The sequence below is a fragment of the Epinephelus moara genome, chromosome 5, assembly GCF_006386435.1.
Source record: "Epinephelus moara isolate mb chromosome 5, YSFRI_EMoa_1.0, whole genome shotgun sequence".
Lineage (NCBI taxonomy): Eukaryota > Metazoa > Chordata > Actinopteri > Perciformes > Serranidae > Epinephelus > Epinephelus moara.
Window position 1 is genome coordinate 37,327,088 of NC_065510.1, and position 13,763 is coordinate 37,340,850.

General features: G+C 40.8%; 1 protein-coding gene across 1 annotated transcript in view; it reads right to left on the reverse strand.

Annotated features, from left to right (window-relative positions):
* The window catches only part of grin2bb (glutamate receptor, ionotropic, N-methyl D-aspartate 2B, genome duplicate b), a 62,091-nt gene that overhangs the window by 16,887 nt on the left and 31,441 nt on the right, over positions 1 to 13,763 (reverse strand). The window contains exons 7-12 of the mRNA XM_050045398.1: positions 12,990 to 13,161; positions 10,104 to 10,257; positions 7,089 to 7,214; positions 5,535 to 5,764; positions 3,134 to 3,294; positions 574 to 761 (exon numbers count right to left, since the gene is read on the reverse strand). Of these exons, the coding sequence (XP_049901355.1) occupies positions 574 to 761; positions 3,134 to 3,294; positions 5,535 to 5,764; positions 7,089 to 7,214; positions 10,104 to 10,257; positions 12,990 to 13,161 (1,031 nt within the window). The remainder of the gene's footprint in view (positions 1 to 573; positions 762 to 3,133; positions 3,295 to 5,534; positions 5,765 to 7,088; positions 7,215 to 10,103; positions 10,258 to 12,989; positions 13,162 to 13,763) is intronic.

Consider the following 13,763-nt stretch of genomic DNA (forward strand, 5'->3'; position numbering starts at 1 on the left):
GTTTATTTATACACGCGAAACGCGTTCTCTGGCTGGCTGGATTGTCCACTCGGTCTGCCGTACATACATGGCGGCGCAAGATGGCGACCTCTCTAAAGTAAGGCCCTTGCTATATATATATATATATATATATAGTATATATATAAAAGCATAATTATAAGGCTACGAAAACCAAACAAATTTTATTTTATAGCGATTATACACTTGTATAAACATATTAATGGGTAGAATATTCAGATTCAGATTGACAATAAACCATGCCAAATATTACACACTGGCCCTTTAAGCAAAAAGGTTAGGACCCACTGATCTGTGGGATATTCACTGAGGATATTATGATACAAATAGGACCCAATTTAAAACATTATCTCTAAAGAAAAACGACTATCACACTATTTGTGCGTCAGCAATCATCAGTAACTATGTAACCTCTGATTATCTGTTGATCTTTTATCAAAAGCAACAGAATAAAAGCCACATAGAAATGTCATCATTATTGCTTTATAATGATGACATTTATAAAGCCTCTTCATTCCAATAATAATAAAGATACTTGTTATTCAAGTTCCTTACCGTCTCCAAACAGCATGAGGATGGCCAGATCCACAGCTCGTTTCCAGCCGGAGTCTTTCTGGATGGCGATGCCGTAGCCGGTGGAGGCGAAAACCTTGCCGCTCCCGATGGTGACCAGTTTACAGCCCTCGTCTCTGCCCGCCATGTAGTTCAGCACTGCAGCGTCGTAGATGAAGGCATCCAGTTTGCTGTAGAGCGCCATAGAAGGAAAGTGTGTCAGAGGAAAACTTTTTCATTGTGTTATGAAGCCTCTTTCACCTCCAATTATATAGTGACAGTGAATCAATGTGTCCAAAATCTCTCTCTCACTCATTTGTCACTATTTCCTCTCAATAGTTTAATAAACTGAGATTTTAGGATACTTATGACTCACTGTAATTTGTGTCATTGCTGATTTAATTTACACATCTATTAACAGTGATGGATAACACTTCATTTTTTGGGTTTGTTATTTTCTACTAATTTCTGGAAAGTTTCCTTGAAAGGACCATGTGATCCGGCGCTAATTAGAGAAAAAATGTAGATGCTTAAATTAGTTTAGTTAGTTGGGTTAAGTTTAAAAGAGGTGCTGATTTCAGGAGTAATTTCCATGTAGGAACCGCTTCATGTAAACCCAAGTAAACATTCATTTATCATTCATTATTGGAGCCTGTATTCTCCATTAACGTTAAATTGCACGCTTCCCTGTGCACATTTCTCCATGTTCAGCCGACCTGCTGTGCAATGACTAAAACACTCTAGGAAATGCTGGCTTAGCATTTAATTGGAATTAATTAATTGCAAGTGTAACAATTGAACCCTTGCTCTATTTCAGCTATAATTAATGACAAATTGCACAGTTATTTCAAGGAAATTATAAGAAATTTATGGCTCCATAAAATACTGTGTTACCAGGCAAAACACTGCACCGAGGGATATTTAGGAAAAATTGTGCTCCTGCCATGTTTTTGTCTTTGTGTATTAATTCTGTATGTCTTACCTGTCTATGCAATGTATGCACCTGCTGTGGAAAAGAATTTACTCTCTGAGGACAAATTAACTATCTATGCTGTGGGCACTATATACACATTGATATTTCACTTTGAATTCATACACTCAAATCATATGTCAGAACGTAAAACCATATAGGAAGTGATTTGGATACAATCACTGATTATTTTATCCTATTCTGTTCTATTCATGGGTGTCCTGTAGTATATTATAAAGGACCATCTAGTCAGAGACAAACACCACCTTTGCTAAATGGCATCTTAAAAAAAAAAAACAAATAACAAAATTAACATTTAAAGAAAAAAAAAGCACTTTAAACCATACACCAAACAATTCTGAATACAAGATCCAACTTGTTTCTGAAGCTTTTGACCACATTTCGTTGTCTTCTTCAGCAATTGGAGTTGCCCTGTTGTTCTGGAGATAGTTTTGGTGTCATCACTAGACCTCAGTATGAACTTTCAGTTAAGTGGTTAAACCTAAACCATCTCCATGACAACTGAACAACACGAGATGTGGTTGAAAGCTGCTGAAACAACAAGTAACTTTGACCTTGTGATGAATTTTTGGTTTCCAAGATCAAGAATTAATCTTTAGTTAAACTCAAGTATAGGGCTGAGCGATATTCAGAAAAATTACCATCACTACATTTTTTACCAAAAACCTCGATATAGATATTGTAGGGTTGACTATTGGTTCTTTCACAAATATTTACACAGAGATTTTTGATAAATAATCATCTGTAATGAGGATATGATGACTAAGAGGGTAAAGTAAAACAATAGATCAGCTAGAACAGTCTAGTAAGTTCAGAAAATGACATTATTTGACTCATTTTACTGCAATAACACTTACAACATAAGATAACCATAATCTAAGATGATATCTGATATCAATATATTGCCCAGCCCAACTCAAGCATGACTATAATAACTAAATTGACAATGTGACAAGGTGCATCCCATCTCAGCTGAAACATGTCCTAGGGTCACCCTGTATTCTTCTCTGTTCTATCCATATCAACCTTGACTGATTTGATAGATAAATTGACATGACAGTCTCCAGCTTGGTGACAAACTCCCATCAAACAGTGCCTCTGGGCTCTACAGGCCTCTGTGGTCATTCAGCTCCGGCTCTCACCAAACACCAGAGGTGCATCACTGCTTTGAATTCTTAATCCTTTTGCAGCAAGTTGATGAAAACATTAGAAGACAGGGAGACTGAAAGAGCGAGTAGAAAAGAAAATATAAGCCTGCACTTCAGAGGTAGAGAGAGTGAATATAAGCTAGCTTTCACAGCAACCACAGGCTATGCTGCTATTCTGGGTGCCGGTGGCAGGCTGAAACACAGCTCCGCTGGCTGCCCACCCACATCACCCAGAATGCTCCCTCTGCCTCTGTCTCCCTCTTCTTATTGCTTCATCATCTTTTCTCTGTATTGCATCAGCACAGGACCTCACAGCTCCATCACACTGCCTCTTTTTCTCCCTGCTGAGATCCTTTCAACTCCCTCCTTCCTCACATCGCCCCATCTGTCTCTCCATCCTCCCCTCTATCTCTCTCCTCCTCACCCGGTCTTCAGACTGTACAGCGCTTCATCTACATTCTTCTGGTGGAAGCTGGTCATGTAAGCATGCATGTCCCGGTAGTTGTTGCGGATGTTGCGCTCTGTACTCCCATTGGGCACCGTGCCGAACCGGAATGGCGGCGAGAATTCGTTTGGCTTCTGGAACTGTGGCGGGGGGTTTCCGGAAAAGAAACCACACAGAGAAAATGACAGAGGAGTGCTCGTTAGCATGGAAAAGGCACTGAGCTGCATCAAATAGCCTTTAATGCACTGTTGAGCAGGAGCACGGGACTGTGCTTTTGGAAACTCAAAATTAATGAAATGCTTTGAGTTGTGCTCAACAGACAGACAAACATGGGAGACTCTGGAGGACACATTGGGACAAATGAGTACTGTACACAACATCGAGTTCTAAAATACAGATCCACCATACAAGTACTGAAACGATCAGTCAAGGGCTGCAACTGATGATTATTTTCATCACTGATTAACCAGTCAAATTGATTGATTAATCAATCATTTGTTCGATCTATAAGATGTTAGAAAATAGTGAAAACTGCTCATCCTAATTCCCAAAGCCAAAGGTGATAGTTTTGTCTACACAACAGAAAGACATTCAATTTACACACACATAAGACGAAAGAAAGAAAGAAAGACAGAAAGACAGAAAGAAAGAAAAGAAAAGAAAAGTGGCAGATGGTCACATATAGTTACTTTATAACATTATGGCATTTCTGCTTGAAAATGATCACAAAATTGCCACCATTTCCTTTTCTGTTTATCGACTGATTGATCAACAAATTGTTTCAGCTTTTAATTAGTTAATAAATAAAGTTTATTGTATTATTCAAAATACTTAGTCAATTTACAACAGTGTTGATATCATTTAATCACTGAAGTAATCTATTAAGCAAACACAACCAACATTTGCTGGTTCCAGCTTCTTAAATCTGAGGATTTGCTGCTTTTGTTTCATATCTTTATAAACAGAGGGGTTTGGGCGTTGGACTGTTGCTTGGACAAAACAAGCAATTTGAAAACAATTATCCTGGGCTCTGATAACTCATGATGGGTATTTTTCACAATACTTTTAACTTTTCTGAACTAAACCAGTGATTCTTCTAATACTTGATACTTCTACCCCGGGGTATCTGAGGAGATTGCGGAATAGCTCACTTTATTGTGTTTATTGTAACAATAGCCAATAAATTACCAGCTGCAACAAGTCGACGGCACAGGAAAATAGAAAGCATTTTTAAACATGCAGGTAGTCATACTGTACAAAAATGTTAATGACCAAACCTACAAAAACTCTGATGGTTCAACTGTATGATAAAAAAATATCTTAACATTATACAATTTTATATACCGTAGCACTTCAATTAATGGCCCAGACTATTATCTGCTTGAATCACTGAAATCAGTGGGCCTATATTTGGGACAGGCCTTTAATTCCTTTCACACAAAACTGTTTCTCAAATACAATCAAATTGTTTATTTTAAACCAGTATGAATATTACTTGTATAAATACTAGGCTTCAGATAATATATCAATTATGAATCGTTCATTTGATATAGCTCCGACAGACAGCGCATCAGAGAGAGTTACAGCACTCGAGGATTATGACACCTGACATAATGACACAACACCACTTTATCCTGTTAAAACAATTTTCATAACTTGGACTGTTTTTTATGAAAAACCCTTTTGATCCTTTTAATCTGAGGACTCTTACTGACTAAAGGAATTTGAATAACTTACAGGGTAGTAGAGGAATGGACACATAATTTGACAAAGCCAACAACCAGCTTTTATACAGCCGCAGAACTACGTTTAGAAAACAAGATGAACTGCTTGGCAACCAGACCAGGCGTCTAATTGAGACAGGCTTTTTTTTGTCAAAATGTGTAGCCACACCGGGTTGGTAAAAGGGCGTTTAATTGGAACTAGGCTTTTAATTTAAGTTTTGCGGTAACTAATAGTGTTAAATAACACTTCTAAATGACTTTCAGTTTAATTCAAATTAATATATTGGAAACATGACAGGTGGCGTCACTCAGGGCACTTGAGCTCACCTATAGCACTGTGGTGGTACAAAAAAACAAAAAAGGCTGGGAACAACTGAACTGAATGATTATCCCAAAAATGATCCCAAAAGTAGTTTCCTTTTCTGTTTAAATAATGACTCATACTATGTATAAATAAAGGTTAAATAAAAAGCATAATACAAAAACAAAATAATCCTCAGTGGCAGCCCTACATCATGAACCCGCTCACAGACTCTAATCTACTCACACAGATAACAGAAAGCCGTCCATACTTGGTCTCATAACACCCCACGTTAGGTAATTTCACACACCTGCTCCTCCACCCCACAACCCTTCATACTGCCTTCAATTCACACCTTTTTATCTGACAGGCCCGACACCTGGTCGACATACTCCTCCTGGATCATGAAGGCAGCCAGGTTGGCAGTGTAGGAGGCCAGGAAGATGACAGCGAAGAAGGCCCACACTGACACCATGATCTTACTGGTGGTACCTTTGGGATTCTGCACGGGGACAGAGTTGTTGAAAACCAGACCCCAAAGCAGCCAGACGGCCTTACCGATGGTGAAGGAGGGACCGCCGGGCTCTGGGAGAGACATAAAAGAGGAGAGAGGGAGGAGGGGGGCAAAAAAAAAAAAAAGATGACAGAGGGAAGAGGATGCAAGAAATCAGTTTCACAGATCCCAGGTGCTACTTCACTTTATCTGCATTTACTCATGACCGTCGTTGTGGGAGTCACTTGATGGATGGCGGCGACAAAGACTGGATTTATTCCCATCCTTTAGTTTGTCAGTGATCGCAGGATGCGCTGTACGGTCCACATCCGCTCCTCCAGCCGCCGCTGTGACAACCTACTGTTACAGACTACCTCTGTTCCACCTACCTCTACAGCAGTATGACAAGGTAGCGGGATGGAAACACTACCTACTGTAGCTCTCAGAGACAGGGAGGAAAAAGAGAAGGGGGAGTAGGTAGATAGTCAAATAGCACACTACAATTATGCTACAGCTGGAGCAGCAGTATAGGACAACAGCCTTACATAACCCAGCGATTAAACCACACACACCATACACTGTTGCTGTGACAGAAGACATTCAGAAAACACTAACATAACTCCAAACCAAACACCATTACTCCTCTCCCCTCTGCTCCTTGATAAAAAGGCTGTGAGTAGCAATATAACACACCTCTGATTTTATCTTGAGTGGCTGCCGTTGTGGCAGCCTAATGCAATCCTGAGAGTCAAACAGAGCTGTGTGTATAAAACCTGGAGAAAAAAATAGATTGAATCTGAACCATTGATTTTGATGGGCAAATTGATTTGAACGGCCTGCTGGAACCAAATCTGATTCAACAGGGTAGTGTTGTTCCATACTGTCAGACACCATTAAACCTGACACATATTTTCAACGTATGGTAATAGATCTGCTTAAGTGTACTCATCTGTTTTACAACCCTGGATGTGTAACAACGCTGTGTAATATTTGAGTATGGCACAATAAAAAAAGACGTTGTAATGCAAGAACAGAGGAGTCCTTCTTCACTCAGTGATGCTAAGAATACTTAAGATCACCTATCTGGCTCTTCCCAATGATCCTTTTCATTAGTAAAAGAGCTTAAGTGACTGTAGATGGAGATAAGTACTCCAAGACATTGAGTAGAAAGTCCCAGCACTCCAGTCGCACTCATTCAGAGGGGATTGTCAAAGTAATTTAGCACATGAGGGGCTCTGTCTGAATGGTGCATTCAAGGTAACAAAACATGCAAACCAAGTCTTCATTTCACACACATGAGATGAGCCTGAAAATGTACCTCATTGTCCCCTTTTTAGAGCATGCATTGACTGGGTCTGATCTTGTGTGTGTTTGAGCGTGTGTGTGCATGTGTGTGTACGTGTGCAATCCTCTCACCTCGCCCATCTGCCAGGCAGCGATTGTAACCCACCGGGCTGAAGTACTCAAACACAAACACAGCCACGGCCGACACCATCAGCAACATCACAAACATCATCACCCAGACATCAGCACTGAAGGGCTCTAAAACACAGAGAGGGAGAGAGAGGGGGAAGTGGATGGGAGAGCAGGGTGCAGCAGGGCACAGGGGGAATGGAAAGGGGAGGGGCGGAGGATTGTGGAGAGACAGAGACAGGAAGTTCATTAAACCAAATTAGAGAAAATTATAAAATCACCCCCTGGTATCAACATGATTATTTGTATTCAGACGTTATGTACTGTGTGCTCGTTGTTACAGAGTGATGGATTTTGTCCGCGTTTGTGTGAACACTAACAAGCACTTCTCAAGAGAGAAACTGAGAGGACGGTAGGTAGGTGTGAATGGACAGATGTCCTCATCGAAATGGGCACATTTTCCACCACTTGCACTCTGCTTTGCAATTTTCACACACACAACAATCTGTGACAAACACCGTAACACTGTAGTTAACAAAACAATCCCACTACAAGGTCCATTTAGTGGCTGCTCTGGAGCTTCGATTACATCACATGATATTCATCAGCACATCGAGTTGTAAATGTTACAATCTTCCTTTTTCTGAGCAGTTTAACATTAACCTAGAAACAGACAACTTTGGTATTATTGTTGGCACCGCTGTCACAGGGATAACTGCATCGCTCTCCGTTTTCCTCAGAGCCTAGCAACTGTGACCTCTGTTGTTCCACCGTCCACCATTTCCACGACTGGGGATAATCAAGAACTTATAAAGACACTCTTTGGTAACTGGGGATAGTTACTGAGGAAAACCATAGATGTATTATTTGATCTGGATAGTGGACCTCAAGGCAGCGCCTATTCAGTCTAATGAGGACTGCTCACATGGCACATGTGCCAAAAAGTTTCTAGTTTCCAGGTTTACTTCTGGGGTATGTGGCCCACTAACTATGTGCAGTAGAGTTTGGTCCACTGGCCCCACCTGCAAGCTCCCGCTTGGTCCATAGACTTCACATTGTGATGATCAAGGAGAGTTTTACAAACAGAAAATGTCCATGGATCAAAAATTCATAACAGTAGAGTTATAATTTTCCTTGTGTGCAGTTCGAGGTGTCCTGTCAACACTTTGTCTCTTTGATAATGGTGGCCTATGGAGAAATGCGTTTGGGCTTTTTTTTTGCTGCAATACGGCGAGTGGCCACTGGGAAAAATCTGAAGCAAGGCTGAGTTGCGTTCCTGGGGGCCTGGGAAAAACACATGCACTATCCACTTCTTGTTTTGGTTGTGCAATGGTTGACACACTTCCTTTTGTGCTGTAAATTAAGCCTTCATTTTCCCAGGAGATTGTACTTGGTGGCAGACAGAGTTGCATTGTGAAAGCGAGGCTTAAGGGAACCAATCTAAGCACAGATGGTGTCATTATTCTATAGCCAGTACATTGTGCAATCAACATTTACGTCATGTAAAGTCACAGAAAACTCTCATGTACCTTTTGAATTTTTTTTTCTTTCCCATTTCTTTCTTTCTTTTCTTTTTTGGTACCCAATTTCCCATTTTTAGGGAAGAAATGACAGTGTACATTGGTGTTTCAGCATCAAACTTTTCATTCCAGGCTTTTCGAGGGTCCCCCTCCCACTGAGGTGCTGGGTAATCAGTCCCACTTACTGCAACGCTCCTGTTGGTAACAGCCTCACTGTCTACTGTTCACTCTCCTACAGCCCTATCAGACCTTCATTAAGTTACTACTAATGCAAACTGAACATTTTCTTCTGCTGCTAGTTCGCATTAAAAGACTGGCAAAACACAAGGTGGCTTTTATTTTGAAGCAGTGACAGGAAATATAATGTATTTATCCCAGGCGACAGCACTGGCAGCTATCGTTCATCAAGGATACACCTACAAAACATTTTTTGGGTCTATTTCAAATATTGCAGAGAGTAATGGAACATGGAGCAGCCGCAATGAGCTGTGACACCTTCAACTATGCAACAAGGTAACCAGCCTCTCTTTGCCCTGCTATTGTGTGGAAAAATTTCGCTCTGTGCACAACATGAAATCACATCGCGATTGCTCACAGCATGATGGAGAAAGGATGGTAATTGACTGACTTCCTCAGTAAGTCTGTTTGCTCTGTAAACAAATACAACAGCTCTTCTCTGTGTTTCTGATAAAGTCGCTGCTTGAGTGTTTACTGCCTGCAGAATTCTGTGACCTATAGTATTAATTGCTGTTACCACAGTAACAACAGGCGTCTACGAGTCACCCAGGACTGAAATTCTAAGGATTACAACAGTAGGGACTTTAAAACAAAGCAAGGAGGTGTGTCGGTGGCTTAGTGGTAGAGCAGGTGCCCCATGTACAAGGCTGTTGCCGCAGCGGCCTGGGTTCGAAGCCAGCCCGTGGCCCTTTGCTGCATGTCACCCCCCCCTCTCTCTCTCCCCCTTCATGCTTACCCGTCCTGTCCAATAAAGGCAAAATGCCCTAAAAAATATCTTTAAAAAAAACAAGGCGAGGAGACGTCATCCAAGTGTTCAGAACAATGGAAATTCGAACATCTACAATTCCAGGACAAACTGTGTGTGATATGATTGAAAGCTCCAGAAGAGCCACTAAATGGACCTTGTTGTGAGATTGTTTTGTCAACTACGGTTTCCAAAGGTCAACCATACCCCTTTTACATTAATGTTGACATATGAGTACATGCATCTCGCTTTTAGTGATGTTCACAGAAAAATATGCAGGTTTTTTTAAACTGATTGTCCGTTGCATTTTATGTCACCATGTGAAAACACTTATGTTTCGTGCTGCTGGAAAACACTGATCAACACAATTAAACAATGTCCTTGTTTGTGAAAAACCTACTTGTACTCTGTCTGTGATTGTGCATTTATTATTCAATATGAGAGTGTGCGCGTGCATGTGAGTGTTCTCGATTGTGTTGTACATCTGCCAGAAGCACCAGGTGTGTTTCTCCTCACCAAGAAAGGCGGAGGGGGACACGGTGCCGTTGCTACGGGAGACCATGACACTGATGCCCGTCTCAATGAAGGGCACAGAGAAGTCAATGACCTCTGACCTCTCCTCGTTGATGGTGAGTGAACCCACTGCCATGTGGGCATTCTTCAACACCACCTGAGGGTCAACCACAGACAGACAGAGACAGACAGGAGGGGAACGTGAAAGGTCAGAGCTGAGTATTCTCAGGATTGCAGTGAAAGAAACATTCAGCCCTGCAGTTTATACACAAGCCACTATCTCTGCCAAGTGTTCAACACACTATTTCAGTAAAATGGATGCAGGAGGAGAAGGAGATCATTACTACAGCAGGTCAGTATTCGACTCCCCACCAAACTAGCCACCCTCTGAGAGTGTTTAGGTATATTTAGCCCCAAGTTTCTGGAGCCCCGGGCCATGAATAAAAATGGAGCACAAAAGACTGTGTTAATAAGGGATATGTATGCCAGAGTGAGCAGGAAACCTACGCACTGTTTTTTTTCTCTGTTTGTCACACTTCTTCATAGAGGCCTGCTTTGTTTTTCTCTCTCTCTCTCATTCTGTTTTCTGCGTCTGCTGTCCTGTTTTCCCCCCATTCAAATTAAGTCATTAGCTGCTTGCTTAGGCATTTAAGGACATGGACTAATATGTCCAAGCATGCATGCACTGCACATTTGCATGCCTTTGCCTTAACGCTGACACACACACACACACACATATATATATATATATATATATATATATGTATATAAAATATCTACAGTAGATGAACTTCAGATACTGAAATCTGACATTACCCAGCACTTCTTAACTCATATGTTCCAAAGATAATAATAATGTTGCTCGTTCTATGCCATAATCAATTAAGTTGGACGTTACATCGATTTGCAAAGGCTGCATAGTGCTGAATTGTGTAATGTGTAATGTGTGCAGGAGAGAAATGGGTCTTTCCCTGAGGCTGCTTTCTCTCTCTCTCTCGCCTTTTCTCTTCCAATCGCTTTCTCTTTCTCTATGTCTTTTTCTGTCTCCATCTCTGATTAGGAGCCTCATTGTCCTCCTCCTGAGGTTTTTGCGGTGCTGATCACAGCTCCCCCTCAGGCCAGGTTGTGGGGAACAAGTGCAGCTCGATGGCTGACAGGAAAAGTAAGAAAGAGACATTTAGACAATATAATTAGCCCTATCATAAAAATAAATTCCTATGGGCACCAAACACCCAGTTGTATCATTACTGTCTTGCTTTAAAATCAGCTATAAGAGCAGCAAAAGTGAAAGCAAAAAACAGAGAGTGAAAAGGCAACAAACATCCATTAGATAAACAAACATAAATCATTAGTTCAGTAGCCAGAAGAAAATATTGGCGTGTCTACAGGCCACGTATGTGTTACATTTGTATATTTCATCCATATCATATCAACGTTTCTAAAGTGACATAGTATATGAGCCGACTTTGTCATCAGGAGGTGAAGGGTATGGTGGATGGAGTGGCATCTAGGCGAGACACCTGCCGAGATGCAGACCACTGTTCAAGACCAACAAACAACAAAACCAGTTATTATGTCGCAAGTCATTGCTGCGTCTTCCAGCAGCTTTTTAACCACCAAACTTGTTTTTTAGCGACCCACTGCTGTGTTTCCACCAGTGACAGTGCCATGAAAAATGCCTGCTCTTTACAGGGATTGGGGCTTTTTAGCCACCAAAACCATCCAAAACATGATGTTGTCTTCACCATGACCAAGTGATTTTTGTGCCTAAACCTAACAAAACTTTAACCACAGTGACATTGAAATGCAAAATTCTAACGTATCCGCTATATAATAACATACAAATGTAACTTATCTGTGGTTTGCAGGAATGTAATATGCCATAATTGATTGTGCCACGAGGTTGAAACAGATTAAATTCAAGATATATTAATCAACAGCTTTAGACCTGATGTTGGTGTATTCTCACAGGGAATATATTGGGTTTATAAACAAAAAAGAAGCACTGCATTTTAAGTTAAATTGCCACATTTTTTGTTGTTAATATTAGCTTCCTCATATTTCACTGGTCAGCATAATGTGATTTGTTTCACATTCCAGTGTTACAAATGACTTCCATCAGGCACCATTAAACAAATGCAATAAGAGAGAGAGAAGCTTGATAGCTAAATTCTCAGCTATACGCCTCTGAAATTGCAACTTTTCTCACTCTACAAAATAGCAGATGTTGAATTTGACCCGTGACATTTGAAGCAGATTATATTTTTATCACTTTTCTTTCACTGTGTCATTATAAATAGTGTTGCATGTCTTCAGGGAGGCATGCTGAATGCACCACGCTCTTAAGAAAATAGTGGGAGGGATATTGCATGCCACCAGTGACACACCACCCACAGTGATGAGCTAAATGGACGCCAATTAATAAAAAAGACCTGCAGTCATAGCAAATGTACTGGTGTACTATTCCAGTTTTGATGGAAGTCAGAGAAACATGCGGAATATTATTAGATTTTAAGTATCATGCTCTGTTTAGTCACTCTGCTGCTTCGATAACGGTTGCATGGCAAGGTCTCCAGCTCTGTGCTGCAAGTGTTTTGCCAGCTGTGAAATCCACAATCAGCTGACGTGCCAGCAGGTCTGTATGAAATCGTCCAAACTGTCATTGTGGGTATTTCAAAGCTGTTTACAGCCAATGCTAAACTGTTGCTTCCTTCTGATGTTGAGCTAAGCTTATCCAAACAAGATCCACCTTTCTTCTTTTGCACCTTATATGTAACTCAAAAAAACATCTGTCCACTACAGATCAGTGAAACAAAATCAGAGCCAGTAATTCACCAAGAACGTGGAAAAAATGTAGTGTTTGTGTAAAATAAAGAGTAATGTCCTCACCTCCCCGACCATGCCGTTCCATGTCCCATTCACCTTCTTGCCATGTTTGCCGTTGGTGACCAGGTAGAGGTCATAAGTAAACTTGACTGTCTTAGCAATCTTCTTCAGGATGTCAATACAGAAACCTTTGCAGCAGCGTTTGATGTAAATCCCTGAATCACCCGTCTGATTGCTGGTAGATGGTACAGAGGGGAAGAAGAGGAAGAGGAAGTTAAGATATGGGGAACAGGTGTAAAAGTTTATTTGGGTTCAGGCACAATAAACTAGAAAATTCAAAAGAGAGAGGACAGCAGCAGGGATGACATGAAATGAAAGTAAATTAATAAAATTGACCAGGTTGTTTCACTGATTAGCACACTTTAAAAAAGGGGACACCAAGAGCTACGCAGTGAAACCACCTGAGTTCAGATGAATTAATGTCGACTGACAGAACATTAATAGAGAATGTGAAGTTGTCGGCACGCCATGTTGAATTTTTTGGATGGGGCGCGATCCTCCAAACATGGCTGTCCCATCCCACACAGCGTGATATAACTTAACATTCTCTAAAGGCAACTTTTGTGTTAAACTTGGGGCAGGCAGTTTAATTTTGGCATCATTGGGAAAAAATCCCTTTACAAACATTGAACATATTGTAATTCAAGTTGTCTGAGAGAACACTAGACTTCTGCACTACACTTCCTCTGGGCTCTGTTTTCAGACTTTAGAAAAACTAGCTTGTTATAGGAGACTTTGACCAACCATGGGTCATTTCAGAGAGGGTGTTCCTATCAG